At 41.6% G+C, this 25710-nt stretch overlaps 1 protein-coding gene across 27 annotated transcripts in view; it reads left to right on the top strand.

Moving 5' to 3' along the window:
- PTK2 (protein tyrosine kinase 2) overlaps nt 1-25710 on the top strand; it is a 359211-nt gene that overhangs the window by 226966 nt on the left and 106535 nt on the right. For 25 of the 27 annotated variants that reach the window (XM_024102644.3, XM_065586258.1, XM_024102653.3 and 22 more), the window contains 5 exons: nt 297-374; nt 1545-1652; nt 4793-4910; nt 15231-15261; nt 20969-21021. In XM_024102644.3, coding sequence (XP_023958412.2) covers nt 297-374; nt 1545-1652; nt 4793-4910; nt 15231-15261; nt 20969-21021 — 388 coding nt within the window. Of the gene's footprint in view, nt 1-296; nt 375-1254; nt 1404-1544; nt 1653-4792; nt 4911-15230; nt 15262-20968; nt 21022-25710 lie in introns of those variants that run through there. The other 2 variants (XM_065586271.1, XM_065586269.1) reach the window with 2 other exon arrangements.

The following is a 25710-nucleotide window of genomic DNA, read 5'->3' as shown; positions in this document are numbered from 1 at the left end:
ATACCTATCTCTCTAAATGACTGTCTCAGAAGCATGAGAGTTTGGAATAAGTGTGGTAGTTAGATGTCAGTAGATGCAAACATTTATTGTATTTAATATACATTTGTGCTTAACTTCTGAAAGCCAGGGAAAGGAATAGTTATATTTTAATCTGTTTGATTTGTTTTAAAGAGTTTAAAAGTTTGTAAAGATTGTTCACTGAAGAGTGTAATGAATGATGCTGGAGAGCCTTTGTTCTCAATTTTGTTCTCTTTCCCTTTAAATGTCACGATCTCCACCTCCTTCTACATAAAAAGTCAAGCTGGATTATTTCAGTGGAGCTGGCAATTGGCCCAGAAGAAGGAATCAGTTACCTTACAGACAAGGGCTCTAATGTAAGTCTGCTTCTGTTTTCCTGTCTCAATGACTGTCTTAAAGGCTATGGAGTGAGGCACAGCTTATTGTGAATGGGACTTTAGACAAAGATGAATGAAAAGTCTAATCTTTGAGCCAAACTAAGAAAAGGCAGGAAATTCAAAGTAAAAGCTGTTATTCGAGCATTAACTCATGCTGTGGGATGGGGAGAAAGCACAATGGTGTGAAATAAAGAGCCACTATTGAGCTTAACTCTGGATTTTCTGGCTTTTGATACCCATTGAGGCACGCATTTAAGTAATCTAAAATATTGGTGGTGACATCTTAAAAAAAATAATTAAAGTCATTTAGGTATTTCACATCTATAACCCTTTTTTTAAGCAGAATATTTACTTGGCTAAATAAATCCTTCAGCACTCTAACTGTCATTTTAAAGCTGTTGTAGTGCAACCATTTCTGTAGTATCTAGATACCAGAAAGTGTAGCATATCTGTTTTTGTTTTGATATTTAGTTCATTTATTTTGTACTGCATCATTTTACTTTTGTCTGAAGTAAATTCATTTGACTAAGTTATAGCACCCAGACACCCATGCCCTCCTGCCTCGAGAAAACACATAGGAATAACAACCACACATCTGGCAGCTTTTACTGTTGTGCTTTGTGTTAAGCATATGTATTAACTTTCACTGAATTTAATTCAGAGATTACAGAAAGGTTTGGAAATCAGTAGCGTGTTCAGTTGAGAACATTCCACTTAGAGCACTCCAAAGAATGTTTTCCTTTGAGTATGCTATGAATGTGGACACACCTGATTGACCTATTTGATTGTGGTGTGTTTTGCACTGACACGCGAAAAATCTGAATTCAGTTACCAGAGTGTAACTATCCTAATTTAACAGTGACCCCGTCAGGCAAATAAGGAGTGGTATTGACTGGCTTCAGTCCACCCCTCCTCACTTACAAACATGATTACCATGATGGAGATGTAAAGAAATTGAAGGAGGGAGTGTTGAAGATTATGACACGATGAGACCGGAATTGGTATCAGGTAGATATGAATTCAAGCTTGCTCAATGTAATGTAGAGGTGTTAATGCTATACATATGTGAGATATCGGGAATGAAGAGGAGGGTCAAGATATTATGCAATTCTTATGAATGTCTCATTTTTTATATATGCTTTTCTGCAGCCTACCCACTTGGCAGATTTCAATCAAGTGCAGACTATTCAGTATTCAAACAGTGAAGACAAGGACAGAAAAGGGATGTTACAGCTCAAAATATCAGGAGCACCTGAGGTAAGATATTGACAGCTGTGGGTAACCTTAAAGTTATTGATAAAATGTATGCATAATTTGTTTCTCTACCCTATAAGAAACTTACATTGAAATTGTTTCCAACAGTTACACAGGTGTGTGTGTGTGTGTGTACACACCAATAATGGAGCTTGAGGAAATTATTCTGTGTGTAGTAATGCTTTTTAAGCCTCTCTTTTACAATTTAATTATAATAAAACAGAATAAATTTGTTTACTGCAAATATTTAAGTGGCTGCCTGTTTGACTTCATTTTTTTTCCTTAAATTATCATTAATGTGAATTTCTGACATTTTTATTTACCTGTTAATATTATAAATTGAAACATTTAAATTAGAGCAAAGAGCATTTTACACCATGTCAACATTAACCAAAGCTCAGAGAAGAGTAGTTCATATTCTATAGGGGGGGGAAATAGTCCTAAAAATTGATTGTTCAGAGTACCAAATACATTACAAGAATTTGTAATAATACTGGATTGAACGTTATAGGTTTGTTACTTTGAATTTCAAATGTGTATATATATATTTTAACTTTGAGAAAATAAAGGGCCTGGGGTTTGTTCCTCTGGCTTTTCACTTCTGGATTTCAGTATTTGGTTTGTCCCAGGGGGAAAATGAGCTTGGTTTCATATTAGTTCTATAGGCACGTTATGCTGAACTTATTCAGCACAAATATGAGTGATTTTAGCAAGAGCTAGCACAAATAAATAGGACAGGTTCCCTGCACCAAAGTGCTTACAATCTAAATGATATGGCCCTGTGTAGTTGGACTGAAGGAGGAGAAACAATGGACACAGTAACAAAATTCTGTGGTTGCACAAGAAAGATGTGCGCACAGCATGGGGGAAATATTATTAGGGATTTTTTGTATTAAAAATATGTACAGTAAATAAATATGTGAAATAAGACACAGGTGGACCTTTTTTTTTTTTTTGCATCAAGGAAGGATTTGAAAGAGGGGGATAGAGGTAGCTTGGTGAACTTGTCAAGGAGGGCATTCCACGTATGAGGACAACATGGAAAAAGTCACAGAGACCACTGTGGAAGAAACATACAAACAGAGCATAGAGCCTGAATTGGTGGAGAGTAGGGGGGTGAACAGGCAGGCAGTGTGATAAGAAGACTAGGTCAGATAAATAGTCTGGAGTAAAGTAAGGCATAGCAATGGAAGAGAGAGACTCTTGAATTTGGTATAATGGAGAACAGGGGAGGGATAGCTCAGTGGTTTGAGCATTGGCCTTCTAAACCCAAGGTTGTGAGTTCAATCCTTGAGGGGGCCACCTTAGGGATCTGGGGCAAAATCAGTACTTGGTCCTGCTAGTGAAGGCAGGGGGCTGGACTCAATAACCTTTCAAGGTCCCTTCCAGTTCTAAGAGATAGGATATCTCCATTAATTTAAAAAAAAAATTATTTAGAAGAAGGGGCTAATGGAAGAATTTAAAGACGGGTGTGTGAGATGTGATCAGAATAATGAATGAGGACGATGATCTTTATCTGTGAGAGCTTGAGGTTACTGTGGTCTAGTGGGTCTATTCCTGCCTGTGCCATTGACCATTGGTATGACCTGGGCAAGTCACTTCACCTTTCTGTACTTCTGTTTCTCCTCCTCCCTTTGTCTTATCTATTTAGATGATAAGCTCTTTGAGACAGGGGACTGCCTTACAATTGCAGATTGGGACCCTGGTCTCCGCTGGAGTCTCTAAGCCTTACACAATACAAATAAATTATAACAGCTTCATTTGTTACTTTCTAGGCATTCTGCAAACCTCTTCTTTTTTTCTTGGGTCTTTGAGGGAGAGCGTGAGTTAATAGAAAGAGTGGTCAGGTTATTATGATTCTGGTTGGCAGTTATTTTAACATTGTGATTGCAGTTCACTGTATTTTCTGTGATTCCGTTTTCAGTTTTGTTTATTTTAATTTTTGTAAAAGAGTGTAGATTTAAAGGATGTAAGCCTTAAAGAAGCATAAATAAATAAACTAACTGTCCTGCTGCGCTAGCATTAATAATAATTGGAGTGTACATCACACTTTTCATTCATAGAGCTCCAAATGGTGATTAAGTAGTATCGTCACCATTTATAGATGGGGCAACTAAAGTATCAAGAGGCAGCTTCCCAAGCAGGGCCAGCTCCAGGGTTTTTGCCGCCCCAAGCGGCGCAAAAAAAAAAAAAAAGCCACGATCGCGATTGCAATCTGCGGCGGCAATTCGGCGGGAGGTCCTTCGCTCCAAGAGGGAGTGAAGGACCGTCCGCCGAATAGCTAGACGTGCTGCCCCTCTCCGGAGTGGCTGCCCCAAGCACCTACTTGGCAAGATGGTGCTTAGAGCCGGCCCTGTTCCCAAGGTCATACTGTGAGCTAGTGACAGAGCTGGGAATAGAAATCACATCTCCTATGCTTGTGTCCTATCCACTGGACAACAAAGCCTCTAAGGATTTGAAAAAGAGAGAGGACAAGCTGTCTATGTCCACATGGAGGAGAAAGAATAAAATGTTGGAATGAACAGTTAATACCAAAACAGTGTTTAAGCTTGGACTTTTTAATGTTGGAGAAGACTTACTTTTAGGGCAAGGAATGTGTTGCTGTAGGAGCGTAGAAAAGGAAAGCATGGTGGAGATATCATCACCTTTAAGAGTTTTGAGGAATAAACAGCTTCCACAGCAGAAGAAAATTATGTCAAGATTGTGACTTAAATATTGATTTTTTTTTTAATGTGGACAATTGGCCACTAGAGGCTAGCCTGAGAAACCACTTAAATAAGAACAGGTTAATTTTTCATTTAGGAAAAAAGTTTTAATTTGCTGCATCTTCAGACCTTATTCTTTAGGGGGTACTAATTAGGTCTGATATTCCTCTGCAAAAATATTTTAATATGTGTTACATTACTATGTCCTCCTATGGATGTGGATGGCACTTAGTATATTATTGGTGCTACCAGAGTACAAATAATTGCTGCTAATAATCTGATGTATTTAGTTTTACTCTTGCCCACATCTTTGTTTAATGTTTTCAAGTATGTACAAATCTCTGATGCAATGGCACAGCTGTTCTGCTCAATGCTTGCGACCCAAATAATGCCTCTCTTGTTGGTGCCTTGTTTTTTTTGTTTGTTTTTTTTTCTTAGCCTCTGACAGTGACAGCACCATCCTTAACCATTGCAGAGAATATGGCTGACCTGATAGATGGATATTGCAGACTGGTGAACGGAGCCACTCAGTCTTTTATTATCAGGCCTCAGAAAGGTAAGATGTTATTTCATTCAGGAAAGAATTTACTTTGTGATAGTCCAATTCTTGATATACTACTTGAAAATTACCTTTACTCAAGGGTTGGGGGGAGCTGCTCTCTTTTTATCAGGAAATATGGGAGATTGTTATTGTTAAAAAAAAATGTTAGTAGATATCTTCATCTAAAAGGTCACTTAATGATGGATAATTTAGATAGGTTTCCACCAGTCATTGCTTTACACTATTATAAAGGTATCTGCAAATGATAGAAAATAAATTGTAATTAAAGGCACATCTAATGAGGAACTATTTCTTGAAATCCAATTCTTTATTTAACATCCAAATGAAAATTGACCTGGGCTAATTAGAATGGGTTTCTGACTCATGATACGATGAAAATAAAAATTCTCCTCCACCCAGGTACTCGTAAACTGCTCCATTTTCATTTATTAGCCTTGGTGTATTGTGGGCCTTTGTCACAAAATATAGTTAAAGCAGAGCAAGTGTTCTGTAGTATTTTGATACCAAATTGAATCAGTTGTTTTAATACAAAATGGAGGTAGGGGAGACTGTAAGCAGTCTCAGCTGCATTCAAGGGACGCGTATGGCTATCTCAGCATGCTGTCAAGTTAAAATTTTAGTCATTTCTCCTTGACAGAAACTTGATGTTTTTTAAGAAAGTGTGAATTTATTATCACATATCCTGGGAAAGTCTCTTAAGGATTAAATAAAGGAGACTTTTGCTCAATTTATTTACTTTTATCTGAGTAAATATACAAGGCAGATTTACAAATATGAGGTAAATCATACACTGATGCACAGAGATGCTAAAAACACTTGCACTTGTTGGTATCCTTATTAGTGAATCTGCCCACTTGAACCCTTCCTCCTGTTCAAACAATTTTGTTATCTTATCTGTCAGATCAGCTTGGATTCTATCAGGATGAAAATTACATTTTAAGAAACCACACGCTTTTCTGAGTTTTGTTACTAAGATGTGGTTTTAGAACCTGCAGACTGAGTCCCCTTTCACTTCTTTTTTGTAACTGTTTTTCTGTCTATTGCTATTCAAATGATGTAGGGTTGTTGAGACAATCCAGGTCCTTCAGTGGTATGTGTAGAAGTATCCTACTTGTGCCTGATTATGAAAACTCCATGCACTCTTCCCTTCTACTCCCTAAAGGAACAGCATTTAATTGTTCTAGCTTGAGAGATGTGACTATTAAGCAATTACTTATTGCCATTATGCAGATTAAGTATAACTTATTCTTCATGTGCATTGATAACTTTATTCTTAACGGTGAATGCTTCTGCTTTGTATATTCTGACTTCTTGTGCAATTGGCCTTCACCTCAAGACAAACAGCTGCTTGCTTTTGAATCCCTCAAGTTCTACTTCCTTCTCTTCCAATCACAGAAAAGGTTCCCAACCCCTCTCTTCCCAAAAGTATAAATTCTACACCCACCATCCATATCAAGGTCCAATTTTTGCCATCCCTAACTGATTTTCCCGCCTTCCAACCTTCTTCCCAAGCAAGGTTCACAATTCTTTTCCCCCCTTGAACACCACAAGTTCAGATTTCTTGCCACTTCCCAGCCCCAAAAGTTTCCTTTTTAGACCATGCAACGTTATTTCAGATGTCCACATGTCAACTTTAAATCATTGTGGCCAAAATTGAACTTTTGATCTTTCCCCTACTCAAGCCTTTACCTCACCCCAATTTCTCCACATCACCACTATGCTCTCAGTCACGCAGGTACATAATCTGGGTGTCCTCTTTAACACTGCCCTCTCTGGAGCCACAAATCCAGTCCCTGTCCAAGTCTTGCCACTTCTGCTTAGGTTCTATTTCAAAGGTTCGGCCTTTCCTGTCTCTCCAGACTGCCAAGGCTGTTTTTCAGGCTTCCATCAACTCATAACACAAACCACATTGCTCCCGGTTAAATCAATTCATATCACAACTGCCAAGATCTTTCTGGCTCATTGCTCTGACTCCCTGTTCTCCTTCACATCAAACATAAGCTCTTTGACATTACCTGTAAGGCCCTTCACTACTGAGCCTTGCTCCTGTCTGACTGATCTACAGGCTTCCCAAGTAATCAGTTCCTGATTTGACTCTACCAATAATGCATCCTTGATATTCTGATTTTCTGTTTCTCTCTCAAATCCCTCTGTGTTTTCTCCCATGCTGCCACTCAATCTCCCAGCCAAAGTCCATAAAACAGCCACCATATTCTCAAAGTCTGTCCTCAAAACTCACCTCTTCCTGAATGCCTATAATTAACTGCAACCTCATACTGGGTAGGCAGGTGGTGAATTGTGATCTACTGCCCCTGGTTGGCTAAGAATTGCACATATCCTATTATTTTTTCACCATATACCCCATTTCTTTTTCTCCCCGAACCTAACCCGCTTGTATGTGTCATCCACTTGTTACGTCTTGTCTTATAGTTTGTAAACTCCTTAGGGCAAGGATTGTCATTTCCTACAGTGGTTGTCTTCTAGGTGCTACAGCAATATAAATGTTAAATAATAATGCAGCCATGTCTGTGTTGGAACATTATATGTGGCATCACAACAGAATAGCTTAGAACAGGAAATGAAGGAAAAAACTTCACTAAATTGAAACTATCGGGAACACTTCAGTAGGTAGAATAGAGCTACTGGAAAGAAATACGACCAAGAAACGGGATAATACCTCTCTTGCAAGCATCCTTACAAATTAATAGACTTGCAAAAAGTTCAGTGGATCCTTAGTGACAGCTACTGGCCAAGGCCTCAGTTCTACCTCTCGAATGAAACTCAATACCTCCAACAACATAACAGCTTTTCACACTCCCATACAGCGCTGGTTCAGTAACAGCTGAGAGGGGGAGAGTGTTAGCTACTAAGTCACCACTAACACCTTGAGTGTTTCTTGGGTGTCTGTCATCCAAATACTGACAGTCCCATTGGGTTACATTTGAGATTAAACCCTATGACATTCTAGCACAAAATAGTCTAATTTAGGTTTAGCCCCAGTTGGAAGCCATAAAACCATATACTTTCTAAGGGAAAAAATGCTGTTTTTAGTCTGATCCTTAGTGGTTTTAAAGCATCAGAATGATACAGTCTTTGTGGGATTTATTGGCGTGCTCTTTTTCTGTATAACTGCCAGCAAGCACCATGTAATACCTTACCTGTTACCGTCTGTGCAAGAAAGATGTTTTTTCAGACCATTTGTTTTCTTCCTCAAATTGCTGTAGCTTTAAAAGCATACTCAACTATAAAAGTTTACTTTAGAAAGAGTGACAGTGATTTGCACTGATCTATGTGATGTACTTGTAAGTATATCTTAGCTGAAACAAATGAGTAATGAATGATTCAGATAAGGCGCTACTCTTAAAGCAACATGCCTTACTGTACTTCGCTTACTGTCTGTAAGTTTGTTCTCGATATGCTAACATCAGAATACCTCACATAGAATATATATTTGGCAAGTTTCTTCAAAGAGGCCTGGCTTCATTGATGCAAACTCACCTACACCATTTCCTAGTCATGTAAGATCAACTGGGTTTTTTCTTTGAGGTGTTTTTAAATCTCATGGCAATATTCAGCCTCATCAAATATTAATTAAAACTTTCTACAGTAAGAGCTCTTCCCCAACCTGGATCCAGAATTCCAAGAGCCTTCTCCTGAAATGAGCTTCGATTATATAAACTATGCCAGAAAAAAAATCTTATTAGCCGCTTTGGCTCCTAACTCAATAGGTCTTTTCTCTTGTTTGAACATTTTTTCCCCTTGTGGCTCATTATGGCAAGGGTCCTTACAAATTATCACTCTGGATCACTGAAGAAAGCCATGTCTTTGGGATATTAACAGTCTCACTATGCATAAATTATCGAGAAGCTGTAAATTTGTATTTGGTGAGAGAGCACTATTAGTAGTTTTGTCTAAAGCTTGAAAATGTAGAGTTCTACTTTTTATTTGTCCTGTTATTTCATAAATATTTTGATAAATCAAGTGAAATAGGCTAACCTAATAATTTATGGAAGAAGAGTATAAATTAAATGACTTTTATAAAGACATGAAGACAGGGCCGGCTCCAGGTACCAGCTGAAGAAGCAGGTGCTTGCGGCGGCCAATACCAAGGGGCGGCACTCCCGCCGCTATTGGGGCGGCATGTCCAGGTCTTCGGCGGGTCCCTCAGTCCCTCTTGGAGCGAAGGACCTGCCGCCGAATTGCTACCGAAGAGCGGAGCAGCGTGACCGTGCTGCCACGGCTTTTTTTTTTTAATTTTTTTACTTTATTTTATTTTCCGCTTGGGGCGGCAGAAAACCTGGAGCCGGATGATGAAGACTTGAACTAAGTTGTTAGCATCTTCATGATATGGTGCACTAAATGGTTACAGCAGTACAGTGCCTTTCCTGAAATCTAAATCTTGTGACTGGATTTTTGAGCTACTATATCAGTTTGGCAATTTTGAATTGATTAACAAACTGCTCAAAGACTCTTTCTGAAACACTATGGAGACATACATGAATAGATGAAGCATGTAGCTGGTTATGCCTATATACCAAAACCAATCTTTATATTCAAATATTATTTCCTCTTTGTTTCCTTTCTGAAGAGATCATAATCAAATCAAAATCAATCTTAAATACTTCAAATCAAAATTTAATAAGATGGAAAGTTGTCCAAATAATTGTGTTCATTATTCAGTCATTTGAAATGTTTCATTTTCAAGTACTAATTGAACTTTTTCATCCTACTGTCAGAATAGCAAAATATCTTCTAACTCACTTATCTATTGTATCACACTAATTGTTTGGAAAACATAATTCCAACTATATATATAAAATGATGGGGTCTAAATTAGCTGTTACCACTCAAGAAAGATCTTGGAGTCATTGTGGATAGTTCTCTGAAAACATCCATTCAATGTGCAGTGGCAGTCAAAAAAGCGAACAAAATGTTGGGAATCATAGTAAAGGGATAGATAATAAGACAGAAAATATCATATTGCTTCTATATAAATCCATGGTACGCCCACATCTTGCATACTGCGTGCAGATGTGGTTGCCCCATCTCAAAAAAAGATATATTGGAATTGGAAAAGGTACAGAAAAGGGCAGCAAAAATTATTAGGGCTATGGAACAGCTTCTATATGAGGAGAGATTAATAAGACTGGGACTTTTCAGTTTGGAAAAGAGACAGCTAAGGGGGGAATATGATAGAGGTCTATGAAATCATGTCTGGTGTGGAGAAAATAAATAAGGAAGTGTTATTTACTCCTTATAACACAAGAACTAGGAGTCACCAAATGAAATTGATAGGCAGCAGGTTTAAAACAAACAAAAGGAAATATTCCTTCACACAACTTGTTGAACGCTTTGCCAGAGGATGTTGTGAAGGCCAGGACTATCACAGGATTCAAAAAAAGAACTAGACAAGTTCATGGAGGATAGGTCTATCAATGGCCATTAGCCAGGATGGGCAGGGATGCAAAACCATGCTCTGAAGTGTCCCTGGCCTAGCCTCTGTTGGCCAGAAGCTGGGAATGGGTGACAGGGGATGAGTCTCTTGATGATTACATGTTCTGTTCATTCCCTCTGAAGCACCTGGCATTGGTCACTGTCAGAAGACAAGGTATTGGGCTAGACACACCATTGATCTGACCTAGTTTGACCGTTCTTATGTAATGTTTTTAACCAGCTTTTTATTAGAGCATTTTTTTGCTTTGAAAATTATTTCATTTCTGATGTAAATGAAGTTTAAATTGTGGTAAATCCAAATATACCTGAAAGACCTTTTAATGTGTCTGTTACGCACAGCTGGCTTTTAAACTGAATATTGGGGGAGGGTGGTGGAATCCTTAACAGTGAAATCGTTGCTGATCTTAAACACAAAAAAGAAGCTTACAAGAAGTGGAAGCTTGAACAAATGACCAGGGAGGAGTATAAAAATATTGCTTAGACATGTAGGAGTGAAATCAAGAAGGCCAAATCACAATTGGAGTTGCAACTAGCAAGGGATGTTAAGAGTAACAAGAAGGGTTTCTACAGTATGTTAGCAACAAGAAGAAGGTCAGGGAAAGTGTGGGCCCCTTACTGAATGGGGAAGGCAACCTAGTGACAGAGGATGTGGAAAAAGATAATGTATGTAATGCTTTTTTGCCCCTGTCTTCACGAACAAGGTCAGCTCCCTGACTACTGCTTTGGGCAGCACAGTATGGGGAGGAGGTGACCACTCCGTGGAGAAAGAAGTGGTTCAGGACTATTTAGAAAAACTGGACAAGCACAAGTCCATGGGGCCGGATGCACTGCATCTGAGGGTGCTAAAGGAGTTGGCAGATGTGATTGCGGAGCCATAGGCCATTATCTTTGAAAACTCATGGTGATCGGGGGAGGTCCCAGATGACTGGCAAAAGGCTAAGGTAGTGCCCATCTTTAAAAATGGAAGGAGGAGGATCCAGGGAACTACAGGCCAGTCAGCCTCACCTCAGTCCCTGGAAAAATCACGGAGCAGGTCCTCAAGGAATCAATTTTGAAGCACTTCGAGGAGAGGAAAGTGATCAGAAACAGTCAGCATAGATTCACCAAGGGCAAGTCATGCTTGACTAACCTAATTGCCTTCTATGACGAGATAACGGGCTCAGTGGATGAGGGGAAAGCAGTGGACATGTTATTCCTTGACTTTAGCAAAGCTTTTGATATGATCTCCCACAGTATTCTTGCCAGCAAGTTAAAGAAGTATGGGGTTCAAGTTAAAGAAGTATGGGGTGGATAAATGGACTATAAGGTGGATAGAAAACTGGCTAGATTGTCGGGCTCAATGGGTAGTGATCAATGGCTCTATGTCTAGTTGGCAACCGGTATCAAACGGAATGCCCCAAGTGTCGGTCCTGGGGCCGGTTTTGTTCAATATCTTCATTAATGATCTGGAGGATGGCATGGATTGCAGATGACACTAAACTGGGAGGAGTAGTAGGTACGCTGGAGGGTAGGGATAGGATAGAGAGGGATCTAGACAAATTAGAGGATTGGGCCAAAAGAAATCTGATGAGGTTCAACAAGGACAAGTGCAGAGTCCTGCACTTAGGTCGGAAAAGTCCCATGCACTGCTACAGACTAGGGACCAAGTAGCTAGGCAGCAATTCTGCAGAAAAGGACCTAGGGGTTACAGTCGATGAGAAGCTGGATATGAGTCAACAGAGTGCCCCTTGTTGCCAAGAAGGCGAACAGCATTTTGGGTTGTATAAATAGGAGCATTGCCAGCAGATCGAGGGATGTGATCATTCCTCTCTATTCGGCATTGGAGAGGCCTCATCTGGAGTACTGTGTCCAAATTTGGGCCCCACACTACAAGAAGGATGTGGAAAAATTGGAAAGAATCCAGCAGAGAGCAACAAAAATTATTAGGGGGCTGGAGCACACTATTTATGAGGAGAGGCTGAGGGAACTGGGATTATTTAGTCTGCAGAAGAGACGAATGAGGGGGGATTTGATAGCTGCTTTCAACTACCTGAAATGGGGTTCCAAAGAGGATGGATCTAGGCTGTTCTCAGTGGTACTAGATGACAGAACAAGGAATAATGGTCTCAAGTTGCAGTGGGGGAGGTTTAGGTTGGCTATTAGGAAAAACTATTTCACTAGGAGGGTGGCGAAGCACTGGAATGGGTTACCTAGGGTGGTGGTGGAATCTCCTTCCTTAGAAATTTTTAAGGTCAGGCTTGACAAAGCCCTGGCTGGGATGATTTAGTTGGGAATTGGTCCTGCTTTGAGCAGGGGGTTGGACTAGATGACCTCTTGAGGTCCCTTCCAACCCTGATATTCTATGGTTCTATAATATAGTTGTTTCTCAGCTCTCAAAATGAAAACTGAATGCCTCTGCAATGGGCCGGTCTTAGTGACATGTTTCAGATCTCAGAGCTGTACAAGTTTCAGAGTAGCAGCCATGTTAGTCTGTATCCCACGAAAGCTTATGCTCAAATAAATTTGTTAGTCTCTAAGGTGCCACAAGTACTCCAGAGCTGTACAAGTACTTACGATCTTACAGTTGTTACAGGAATGCTTTTGTCTCATATTTTAAAGACCAGCCTGGCTGGGCTTACCTGAAGTGATCAATTCATATTTAAAGAAATGCAATTTTAACCGCATTGCAGTGCAGTTCAGTCTTTTCAATACTGTAAACAGTGATGTTGCTTCTGATACTTGACAGTGTAGAAATTCAGGTGCATATCATTCAAGATCCTCCTCTTTTTCTCCTGTTTGTCTCCCCTCTTGTTGGTGATCCTCCATCAGCAAAGGTCTGTGCATCCAGATAGTGCTAATTTGTGCATAAATTAGGAGGTTGCTTTAGAGAGGTACAGTGTGCTCCTTCCTTTTCCCCAAGGCTGAGCATACAGTCGCCATTGCGCTTTCATCCCCAACCAGCCCAGAGGGGATAAGAGCACAAGTTCTGTTCAATGTTACTCTGGTACTAATGAGAGTTCTTAAAATTACTATACGTTTTATTACCATTACTCTTTAGAGTTTGGAAATGGAAACCTTGTTTTTAAAAAGGGGGGGGGGGAGAATTGAGGTTGAAAGAGGAGTCAAACTCTGATCTTTTGAGGCCTCTCAAAGCAAGGTACCCATCCTATACACTTTAGCAGGTGTAGGAGGAGCAAGTGGGCAGAGGGTTATGATTTGGGTACGATCTGAGGGTAGAGGAGAGTGGAGTGAAAAAGATGGGCATAGGCAGGTTTTTATCCACAGTGAAAATTTTAAGTGCTTACAAGTTTAAAGATATATAAATGTTGAGTTGAACATGACTAAGAATCTCTTTCCCTCTCTCTCACCATCATTCCCTTGCACCTTCATCCAAGCCACCTTCAATCCCCCACACTCTTATCATGCTCTGCCAATGTCCTGTCACTCCTCCATACACTGCCTTTCCCAGATCCCCCTCCCCACCCCACCCCCAATTCCAAAACTGGCAGCACAGCTTCTATGCCATCCAGTCCTCAAGCCCCAATCTCTGGCCCTCTCAGACCACTGACCCCACACTATGCCCCCTCCCAAACTCCTGCCCCTTTGTGTTTCTTCCCATATTCTACTCTATCTAACCTATGCCTGGAGTCAGCTGCAGAAGATACATTCAAAATAATGTAAAATTTCCTCTTTATACACTAATATAGAGCTGTTTTCATGTGTAGCCAAAGCCCTAGCTACAGGTACTATAATTGTGTGTAGGGCCAAGGAGACACAAAATATTTCAGCCTGCCATTTCAGAGCACATATATCTGTGTGCACAGTGTTTCTCCACCCCATCCTAAGGTACCTGGAGGCAAAACTGGAGCTTTCTTTCATCTGCTCAAAACTTACATTTGCTTCAGACCGGGAAAAACAAACAGTCCTGAACTTACAGAATCTCTTTTATACAGTAGATAGCCCGTTCCCACATCCTCCTTGTTTCCTGAACCTGTGGTACTTTCCTCTTCCTTTTCCCCTGAAAGACACTTCCTCGGTATTCCAATGACTCCTTTTTATAGTTCTGTTTTAACAACCACTAGTTATCTCCTTTCCTGCCTATTTTAGTGTGGAGTATCACAGATTGTTCTTATTCTTTGTAACTTCCCTACTAACCTCCCACAAAGATACTACGATAAAAGACACTTCTCATCACAGTCAGCAAAAAAAAAAAATTGAGTTTGTCTAGGCCCGAGCATTTTAGTGATATTATTAGCTAAAAAATTAGAATTCTTTTCAGGAAGTATATTTTCTTTTTTGGAGAGGTTGGGAGGAGAGTTTGAAAATTGGATTTAGATTATCATTATAACTTAACTTTAGCTATTGAGCAGGTGCTGTCACTTTATTGTACAGTCCAAATAATAAATCATACTACAAAGTGCTATATTAGCTAATATAATGCTTCATACAATCTCTCTTATGTACTGATTAGGATGGTTCAGATTAGTTTTGAATAGCTTCTTCATCTATACTTGTGTATTAGATGTATCTAATAAAATGTTCATTAATAGAGGAAGGAATTACAGTACTGTCATTTCTGCAGTGATTTGGCGGAGTTAAATTCTGTTCTGAGTAATGAAAAAAATGGCTAAAGTTCTGAGGACAAACTGTAAACCATATGGATGAGATTCAATCAGAAGTTCTGTGTAGCCTGTTAACAAGATGATGATGTGTGATATGCTGCTGTAATAAGAATATAGAATGATCTTTCGATTCAGAAGATGGTTTCCCTGAGAGGCTATTATGATGAGACAGGATTTTATGTGTATAAATATTGTACAGAGAATTTCATCAATAACATGTAAATAAAATATTAACCTTGTTTTTTTTCTCTTTATGCAGAAGGTGAAAGAGCTTTACCATCAATACCAAAGTAAGTTTTGCCTGTAATTTGTCATTAAGAAACATCAGTTTTGAGTTTTAAAAAGTTTTGATGAGATTCATGTAAATGACACCCTAGGTCAGAGGTGGGCAAACTACGGCCCGTGGGCCACATCTGGCCCGCGGGACCCTCTTGCCCGGCCCCTGAGCTCTTGGCCCGGGAGGCTAGTCCCTGACCCCTCCCTACTGTTCCCCCTCCCCCGCAGCCTGAGCTCGCTCTGCTGCCGACACAATGCTCTGGGTGGCAGGACTGCAAGCTTCTGGGGCAGCATAGCTGCAGAGCCCGGCCTGACCCGCTGCTCTGTGCTGCATGGTGGCAACGGCGTGGCTGGCTCCATCTGGGCAGCGCGGCTTTAGCTGGTGTGGATGGGGCGGGGGACCGGGCCATGACCCCCTCCCCTAAATGGCCCTCCATACAATTTCCAAAACCGGATGTGGCCTTCAGGCCAAAAAGTTTGCCTGCCTCTGTCCTAGGTTTTTAAAATATATATTTCATTTTTATTGTTGCTTCAGGCAAATACAAGAATAATGTGAAGTCATATGAAACCATGTAATTTAAATACAAATGGTATTCAGTATAAGATCTAAGGAAAAAGTGTTAACCATCATGGATAAGACTTGACTAAGAGGAAGGGCAATCTTTTGTTTAAAGCACTGGAATGGGATTGAGGAAATCAGGTATTCTAAACATGTGCATAAATTTAAGCACATGAGTAGTTTAAGTGTTTGAGTACCTTGCTGAATTGGGGGCTTTAATCTCTCTCTGTCTCAATGCTGGATCTGTGAAATAGAAGTAATGTTTCCATTCTCCAACCATTGGTCATCCTATCTATTTAGATTGTAATCTCTTTGGGACTGGAACTGTCTCTTCCTATGTGTACAGTACCTATCACAATGGGGCTTAGTCTCAGGTGGGTCCTTGAGGCACTATTGTAAGACAAATAATAAATAATATCAGTAATATAAAAATGCACCTTAATTTTGTAGCCTGTTAAAATACCAAAAAATAAATAAATGCCAAAGTGGGTAGCTAAATACTGTTCCAGCCATGACTGTGAAGCTGTAGGGAATGCCAATGTGTGTCAGACAAATAGATGCTAATATCTCTGACTAGTGCTAGGCAGCCATCCTGTGTCCAAAACATGGTGGGGCTCTCTGCCACCAGAACCTAGAAATTCTAAACAAAGTGGTGTCGAGACTCACTTTCCTTCCACTTATACCCAATTCCAGACAAGTGTTTAACATCTCTTAGGCATTGTTTTGTCCTTGGGGCTGCATTTCATAACACACCAATTGTTGTATGGGGGAAACTCTGCTATAGCAACTTCAAGACCCACTTGACCCGTACTGACAAACCCGCTCCATTCACTAGGTCATTCTCTCCCAGGTGAGCAACCAGGATCAGAGGTATTTTTAGCCACTTGCTCATCAGGCAAGGCTGGCAATAGGTTAAACCACTAATTATGTGCCAAAATCAAAGCCTGTCTGCAGTCTCATCCTGAAATTGGTTGCCCATCTTTGCATGTGAGGATACTTTTTGGGAACTACAATTTACACAAGACAAGGAAAAATATTTAGAAAAACAAGTGGGCAAAGCCCCATTACTGCCTGTCAACCTTATGCTTGTTGACCCTTATCCTTAAGCCACTTTAACATATGGATTGTTTTGGTCATCTGTCTGCCTGTCTTAAGCATGAAAAGCTTATGCACCAAAATCCACTTTTAGGACAGCTCAAGTTTAGAATGAATTGAGTTATGTACAACCACAGCGTCACTTTTTTTCGGGATTAAACTGAAACGTGAAGGAACTATCCATAATCATGCATCCTGCCCCAGACACTGTTAGATAAGATTTTAGGCAGTGATCCAAAGCCCTTTGAACTCAGCGGAAAGACTCATAGGCTTTGTATCAAGCCCTAATGTCTTCACTGGGAAACCTTCCACAACCCCCATGTTGTGATCCTGGACACCATACTGGGCTGCTCATTCTGGAAAAAGCATCCCACTCCAATCAACCTATTGCGAGTTGTCTCAGGCCAAGGCACAGCACAGACCATTGCAGGCAGAACCAGGTACCAGCTCTTGAATCTGGAAATTTCCAAAAAAAAGGATACCTAAAAATGCTGTTTTTAGCAAATTATAATTATTCACCGAGGGAGCCTGTTAGAATAAAAATAACTATGTTTGTCCTTGCCTGTGTTCTAACACTACCTTTGATAATTAAAAATCCTGTCAACATTTTACTCATCTTGGAGAATGAAACTACTCTAAGGGTAGGTCTTCACTACCTGCCGGATTGGTGGGCAGCAATTGATCCAGCAGGGATCAATTTATCGCATCTAGTCTAGACGGGATAAATCGACCCTTGAGTGCTCTCCCATCGATTCCTGTATTCCACTGCCGCGAGAGGCGCAGGCGGAGTCAACGGGGGAGCATCAGCAGTCAACTCACCACGGTAAGTCGATCTAAGTATGTCGACTTCAGCTATGTTATTCACGTAGCTGAAGTTGTGTAACTTAGATCGATTCCTTCCCCCTCCCCCCCAGTGTAGACAGGGCTAAGGCTACATCTGTACTACACATCACTAATGACGGCATGTAGGGTGTGTGTAGCTACATGGCGCAGTAAAAAACAAGTTGTGTCCACGCTGTGTGTGTAGCTACATGTATAAATGAAAGGCTCTGGCAGGAGGAGGCAAAGGGGAAAGGCTCTTTTACTGTGGTGAGTAAAGGCTCTGATGTGGGGAGGCAGTGAAGAAAGGTTCTGGTAGCTCCCTGAGATGGGGAAAGCCTCCATCAGCAGGGAAACAGCTTCAGGATACTACATTGTTAAAAATAGCAGTGCAAATGGAAGATGCACAGTTTGGGCGAGCAGAGAGCCATGTAGGGTACATACCCACAGGGTTCATGTGTGTCTTTACTCTGCTTGTGTAAGCAGTGCCTCACCAGCTACACTGCTATTTATATCTGTGCTAGGTGGGATGTAGTACATGTACACTACCCGCTGCTGAAAGGAGTGTACAGTGTTGACATACCTTAAGTCAGTTTCAGTTTCTGATTCTCCGGTATAAACACAGTGTTCCAGGATATGGGTTCCAAACATCAAAAGCAAATACTTAAATCCCAACAAAAAAATATTTTCATAGGGATTTAATTTAATTAATAATTAATGGAGATATCCTATCTCCTAGAACTGGAAGGGACCTTGAAAGGTCATTGAGTCCAGGCCCCGGCCTTCACTAGCAGGACCAAGTATTGATTTTGCCCCCTCAAGGATTGAACTCACAACCCTGGGTTTAGCAGGCCAGTGCTCAAACCACTGAGCTATCCCTCCCACCCCCCCTTATAATTTTAATTAATGGTGATATCCTATCTCCTAGAACTAAATGAAGGCTGATTTAAATTTACTGTGCAAAACACAATGAAAGGCAATTCAGGATAATAGCCTTTCATACATGCTTGCCGCAGAGTCACCACACCCGACCCCACTGCAGTTCCGAGTTTGCCACATCATTGGCACCCACAGAAAACGCCAACACAAAGGCAATGATGAAGCCCAATATCAGCATCCAGAGGAAAGCTACCATGGGACTAGATGCCTTACTTCCTATCGTACTGGTTAGCAGATCCATCAGAGCCGTTGTTGATTCAATTGTGAATTCCATGTTTCTGTTTTAAATCATGAAAACATTTCTATTCTTATTGGATTCAATAAAACATTTTTTCTTTAACATACTTAAAATCACAACCTAAATTACATGTCTGTTCCCACAGATGTATAAAATGTATGGTTGCATATCTGATTCCTGGCACTAGGAGAAAATCAATGATTCTCCAAAAGCAAGCCTGACATTTTAAAGCAGACTGTAGGTTAGAAATACTATTATGTACCATTTTTTTATTGGACTCTAGTTTCTGTTGATGAGAGAGACAAGCTTTAGAGTCTTTCTCACCAACCGAAGTTGGTCCAATAAAAGATATTACCTCACCCAGTTTGTTTCGCTAATATCCTGGGTCCAACATAACTACAACGATGCTGCAGTGCTTAATTTGTGCCTGGGCTGCCAAGTCTGAGCCCCGGCACCTCTGGGCTTGCCACGTCAGTTATGAAAGTAAAAAAATTGCTTGAGCCCTGCTGCGTCTTTCATTACAAATCAAGAACTGCAATGCCGCATATGTTATTTACAGTTTAAGGCACCAGTTTACAAAAGCATCCCGGTTAATAAGCACATGCTTCAGTGTTTTCCTGAACCAGAGTATCTATGAAGTAAGAACTTGTCTGTACATTTCAGTTGTAATTTATTAAGCTGAACATATGGGCAAACCAAAGTGATCTCTTTCCTACAAGAGAAGAAGGTGTCTTTCTGCATGAAAATGAAGCACAGCAATTAATCGTTATGATCATCTATTCATGGTAAAGACCCATTGATTTTACTGGATCTCCACATGAGAGTCGGGGGGCCACCTCTGAGGAGCAGCTTGCCTAATATTAGTCATGCTGCAACAAAGGGGGCAACAAGATTGCAGGAAAGGAAGGAGAAGGGTAAAATCAATCGCACTATGTGGTTATTCAGAGGGGCTAATGCATGAGATGCTAGAATAAAAATATTTTTACATAAAATGGATCCAGAGGATAAGTAGGAAATAATGAATTTTTAAATGCATTAGTTTTTTATTGAAAGTTTTTCAGCTGCTAAGCCTTCTGTGATGAAATAACAGATTTCTAGAAGAGCTTCTATTGGTAACAGTGAGTTAAAATGTAATTTTGCACATTCCATGCTGTTGTATTACAGGTACTATATATGCTCTTAGTATGACTGTTGCAGACAGTTCTTGGGTCAAATATTCATAAGTTTTAGGCAACACATCTTGCATCTGGAAAGGCTTTCCTTTGGCAGATCAGATTTCTGTTTCATAAATGAAGAGTGCATGATTCTTTTGTTCTTCCATTGTAAAAATAAAATATAATAATTTACTGAAACAGCTAACCTGAGTGTTTCTTTTACTGTTGATGTTTAGTAGACTGGTAAATGCAATTTTAATTAGTCACAGTTATTTACCTGACATAGAAAATCATTGAAAACTGTTTATTCAGTTGTACATAAATAAATCACATTTTAGACAAAAAACCAATTCATTCTGCCAAAAGGATACGCAACAAATTGCAGAATAAACCAAGGTAATCCATCACTCTGCTTTAAATTATATTTTGGCTTACAGTAGTTACCTAGTCTTTCTGACCCAAAGTATGTCAGAAAAGTATGTGGCAGAAAAGGATATTTAAGGGACAAGTTATCAAATAAGTCAACTTGACTAAGTTTAAAATACTGTTTTCATTTTAAGTTTCCAATATGTAATTAAATAAGTGGACATACTATTGAATTGGGTAAATAAACGGATCCTGGTTAGAAATGTATTATTAAAATTTGTTTGGTCGAACTTGTTAAAAACAAGCTTTTCTTGAACTATGCTTATGTCATAATGAATTTCTGTGCTTTTTTAAACGGGCTTCTTAAAACATTCCCCCAGGTAAACTTAAAATGGTACATTCCTCTTTTAATTTTCTCCCCCTCAAAATTTGTCTCTACGGCAATGGATTGGCTCTACTAATTACAGTAGGTTCCCTGTTAGAATGAATTCACAGTCTATTCAACCGTGAAGAATGTACAGCATTCACCGATTTAAACCTTTATTTTACAGGCTGGCCAACAATGAGAAGCAAGGAGTAAGGTCACATACAGTCTCTGTATCAGGTAAGGACCATTAAGATTATAAGTTTGTTTATAAAGCTAGCAAATATTTGGATGGTTTTTTACACTTGTGTAAATATAGCCCACTTCTTATTGCATTGCTACTAATTTTCTTAAGACCTTAGCTTTGCTTCTTTTCTTGTGGAGTTTCTAAAGAAAAACATATTTTTGTAGCTTTCCTACATACTGTTGTTTATAAGACCTATCAGTTGTAACTATATCCTTATTTTAAAGTATACAATATAAAGTCAGAAAACTTAAAAGCAAAGCTAATTTTAAGTACTAAAGTTTGCAGTGGCTTAGAAATATGCTAGATTGTAATGGCTTTTAATTAGCTGTGTTTATTTACAAATTACTATCATAATTGAAATTTGTAATAGCTGTAATGAAAGGGAAAATAGGCAATATAAAAACTCCACAGTCATCATTTTATTTGTTTTCTGAGAGAAGTGGAGATCATTACTAGCTTGCTTATTGTTGCTGCTGTTTTGCACAAACCACTATTTATATTTTAGGTATTGAAAAGTCACTGAAGTTAGTCTGAGCTTTGGGGGATGTGAGGAAAAACATAAATACATATTCATTATTTTATAGTAGCATGTAGCAGTTTCACTGTTTGGATAGAGCTGCTGTATTTATCTAAAGCGTTTAACGTTTACATAGGCTCTCTTTGAAGGGGTGGACATTTCCTCAGAGGAAAATGTAAAAGTAGTTGAGAGTCCCTCTGCAGGATACACCATCATCTTGATGCGCAGGGATTTAGATGTGTATTTCCTAGTAATGGTTATATACCCGGGTACAGAGAAGCCTCACAACACAAGAGAATATGATTATTATGATGCATTACTGTAGAGTTATAGTTGTTGGCCACAGCCATAGGTACCAATTTTGGGACCAAATGGGGTTTACAATGGACATTGAGCTGCAGTCTTAAGTATAGAGGGGCTATAACCTTGCCATAATATTTTTCAACTTGTCACAAATTGATGGCATGCACAGAAGAAGCTGTGGAGTTCGTAGCTCTAGTTGATGCTCCTCATACTATGTGGAAAGGGGGAGAAAGGGCACAATGACATTTGGTTAGTGTGTCTCTGATTAAAGCTTTTTCGAGACTTTAGCCTTTTTAAATAACATTATATTAACTCTGCTTTTGCCTGATATTACTCCTCCTAGGTGAAATACACCCCTTCTGCATAAAACCCAATTAGACAGACTTTTGTGTAGGGAAGTAAGCATGGAAAAGGAGATGGAATTCATACACATACCAAAATGCCGGGCTGCCACACAGCATCACCAGAGCTACTATTCCAGCCCATTGGCTTGAATAACAGCATCTTTCCCTTCAGTACTGACTAAGCAGGGTTTGGTGGCACTAGATCCATATAAGCCTGGATGCTGCAGCCCCTTCCCCGACCAACTAAACAATCCCCTAAAGTGAGACACCCCACGTGACTCCTCCACCTAATCTCCCTCAACACAGCCCCATTGCAAGTAAAAGTGTGGTAGGTCCTTGGCATCTCTGAGTATTTCACCCTCAGTTCTTAATGTATTTTTATAAAAACATGAAAAACCCAATATATGTATCATATATATAAAAATTAAATTAACAATAAGTGCACATATTTCATGATTAAGGCTTCGAGTCTGTCATGGAGGTCACAGAAATCACGGATTACATGACTTTCTGTGATCTGTGTGACTTCTGCAGCGGTTGGTGCTGGCTCAGGGGCTGCCTGAGCCGGGCAGCCCCTGGGCCAGAAGCAGAATTTGGGTGTGTGGGAGGGGGCTCAGGGCTAGGGGCATGGGAGTGCGGGGGGAGAGGGGGCACTTACCTTGGAGGGGGAGGGTTCCCCGACTCCCACTGGCATGGCCCTGCAGCTCCTAGGTGGAGGAAGGACGAGGGGGGCCCCATGCGCTGCCTGCGCCCACAGGCCCCGGCCTTACAGCTCCCATTGGCTGCAGTTCCCGGCCAATGGGAACTGCGCAGCCACCGCTTGTGGCAGAACTGGGAGCAGTGCGTGGAGCCCCCTGACCCCTCTGCTACCTAAGAGCTTCAGGGCCACGTGGAGTTGGGTAGGGAGCCCCTGCCAGCCCCACCAAACCCCAGCACCAGCAGAGGCCCCGGGCCACACGCTGCTGCCCACCCCCTCCCTCCAGCAGCAGCATGGTCCCAGACCCCACAGCCCCCTGTCCAAGTTTTAGTTAGGGGTATATAGTAAAAGTCATGGACAAGTCACTGGCTGTGAATTTTTGTTTACTTCCCGTGACCTGTCCATGACTTTTACTAAAAATACCCATGACTAAAACGTAGCTTTACTCATGATCTGTGTGACAGGGTGGCCTCAGGGTCCTGCCACACCCTGTCCCAGAGAGGGACAGAAGAGAAGTTCTCCAAGTGGCCTAGATTGGCTGTAGGGGAAGCCAATCAAAGGAGCTGCAGGAGCAGCCAGGAGGGGCCATATAAGAAGGAGCAGCAGAGACAAGAGTCAATCAGTTGCTGCCTGGAGGTCGAGGAGGAAGAACTGTGTTCCTGGCTGGCTGGAAGAGCAGCAGGACCACGGACAGGGACCAGGAGAGCTATGAAGGATCTCCTGCCTCTGGCTGCAAGGACTGAGCCCAGAGAGGGCTCCAGGAAGACAGTGTCTCCAGGGAGGAAGCCCTGGGGGTGAAGGGTGTCGGAGTCTTCCCAGAAGTGCTGGGAGCTGTGGGGAGCCTGGGTCCCTCCACCTGCCCTGGGCGGAGAGCCCAGCACCCGCCCCCCTACTTTTCCCCGAGACCCCTCCCCTTCCCACCAAGGGACTACCCCCGCCCCTCCTCTTCCCCCAGAGGCCCTGCCCTCAGCCAAGCCAGAAGCTCCGCGGAGCAGGGCCAGGGAGCCCCACCCACCCTTGGAGAAGGAGGTCCCCCGCCCAGGACAGATAGAGGGACCCAGGCTCCCCACGCAGCTCTCCCTGACCTGGCTCCAGCCGCGGGGTGGGGCCTTGAAGCTGCAGCCTGGCCATGATAAGAGCTGCACGGGCAGCTGTGGGAAGCCGCAGCAGACCCTCTACCTGCCTGCGGTGCGGAGGGCCCGCAGAGAGGTGTCCACGGGCCCTTCACCCGGGGCGGATGGAGGGTCCACGGCGCCCTACAGCTGTGTGCGCAGCTCTTATCCTGGCCAGGCTGTGGCTCTGAGGATCCTTACCCCTTCCCGGACAGAGCTGGATCAGGGAGAGCCGTGTGGGCAGCTGTGGTGAGCTGGTGCAGTTGCGGATCCTCCACCTCCACCTGCCCTGGGCCGGGCGGGACTCAGGTTGGAAGCTGCTCTCAGCCTCCCCGCACCATGGGCAGGGGGAGGGTCCGCCTGGCTCCCACAACAGACCAGGCTCCCCAGCCGGGCTCCATGCTTTCCTGGACAGGGGGTGGGGCCTCAGGGGGAAGAGGAGAGAGGAAGAAGGCGGCCCCTCTGGCCTCCCCCCAGTTCCGGCACTACTGCTGTGGGTATGGCCCCATTCAAGGGACGGGAGAGGGTAAAGAGTGTATACCCCAGGAGGGGGTTATTCTGTTCCACCTACAGACAGTGTGTGACTCGGGTGGAGGGCTGAGTCATTGAAGCCCCACCAAAGAAATCATCGACCAAGGGAGGGTGCTCACAAGAGGTGGGTGGCACTCTGATACAGCACAACTGAGACTGCAGGCACTCGACCAGGGGTGCTTGCGAGACACAGATGCCGGCCCATTTACAATCTGTTATTGTAACCCTTGTACTCACATGCCTCTCCATCCCCAGTTACATTATATCTGCATTAGTGTGAATGTCTCTGGGCAGAAACTTAACTTTGATTTGTTCTCTAAAGCACCATGCACACTTATGGCACTGTATAAATAGGTTGTTGTAGTAATGTGATCAAATGTTTTGGTATGATGATGTTATGGTCTTCTAACCCCATAAGTCTGGTGTTTAGGGTTGAATATAGATATGAACAGGAGACAGACAAGCAGTGCTCTGAGGCCAACGGCAGAGCATTGCGCATGTGTGCACACAAACATAAGTGGTGTGTGGATCGGTTGTTGGGAATCACTTCTCTAAGTGATTGGCCTCTGTAAACTTGAAGAAACAAAGGTGGGCCTAACTAATACAAAACAATTTAAACCAGCAAATCTCTTCTCTTTCCTCCTCCCCTCTTCCCCCCCCCCCCCCCCCGGCTAAGAAAGTATTTGTATTTTTATACTATTTTGTTTTTATTTTAGAGTATTTCAGGTCCTCCCATACTAAAACATTGTGCCTGTGTGTTTCACATTGAGTTATAAACCACTGGAAAACTGATACTACACTGAGATGATTCATGCAGCCCTGCTTATTACTCATTTGGAGGTTGGGAGGGAGGAACTCTTTCCTATAAGGTGACGTGAAAGACTATCCAATAGTTTCTGACCTTTGTTTACCCAAAATAAAGTCATGTTATGTGTCCTCTGTCAAGCTTGGCACAGATTATATTACACTGAATTTATACCATAGACATAAATTGTTAGAATGTAAGTATGTGGTACTTTGGACATATTTTTCCTCTGGAGATGTTCTCTTTGAGAGCCTCCTGTGCTCCCTGAATGTATCAATTTGTTTCAGATGAAGTAATGTTTCATGTTGACACATACAAGTGGCACTCTTGTTGAAATCTGTATCTGATATATGGTACTGAACAATGAAAGCAA

This window comes from Chrysemys picta, chromosome 2 (assembly GCF_011386835.1).
Source record: "Chrysemys picta bellii isolate R12L10 chromosome 2, ASM1138683v2, whole genome shotgun sequence".
Classification (NCBI taxonomy): Eukaryota; Metazoa; Chordata; order Testudines; family Emydidae; genus Chrysemys; species Chrysemys picta.
This window is presented reverse-complemented; position numbering and strand designations above follow the sequence as displayed.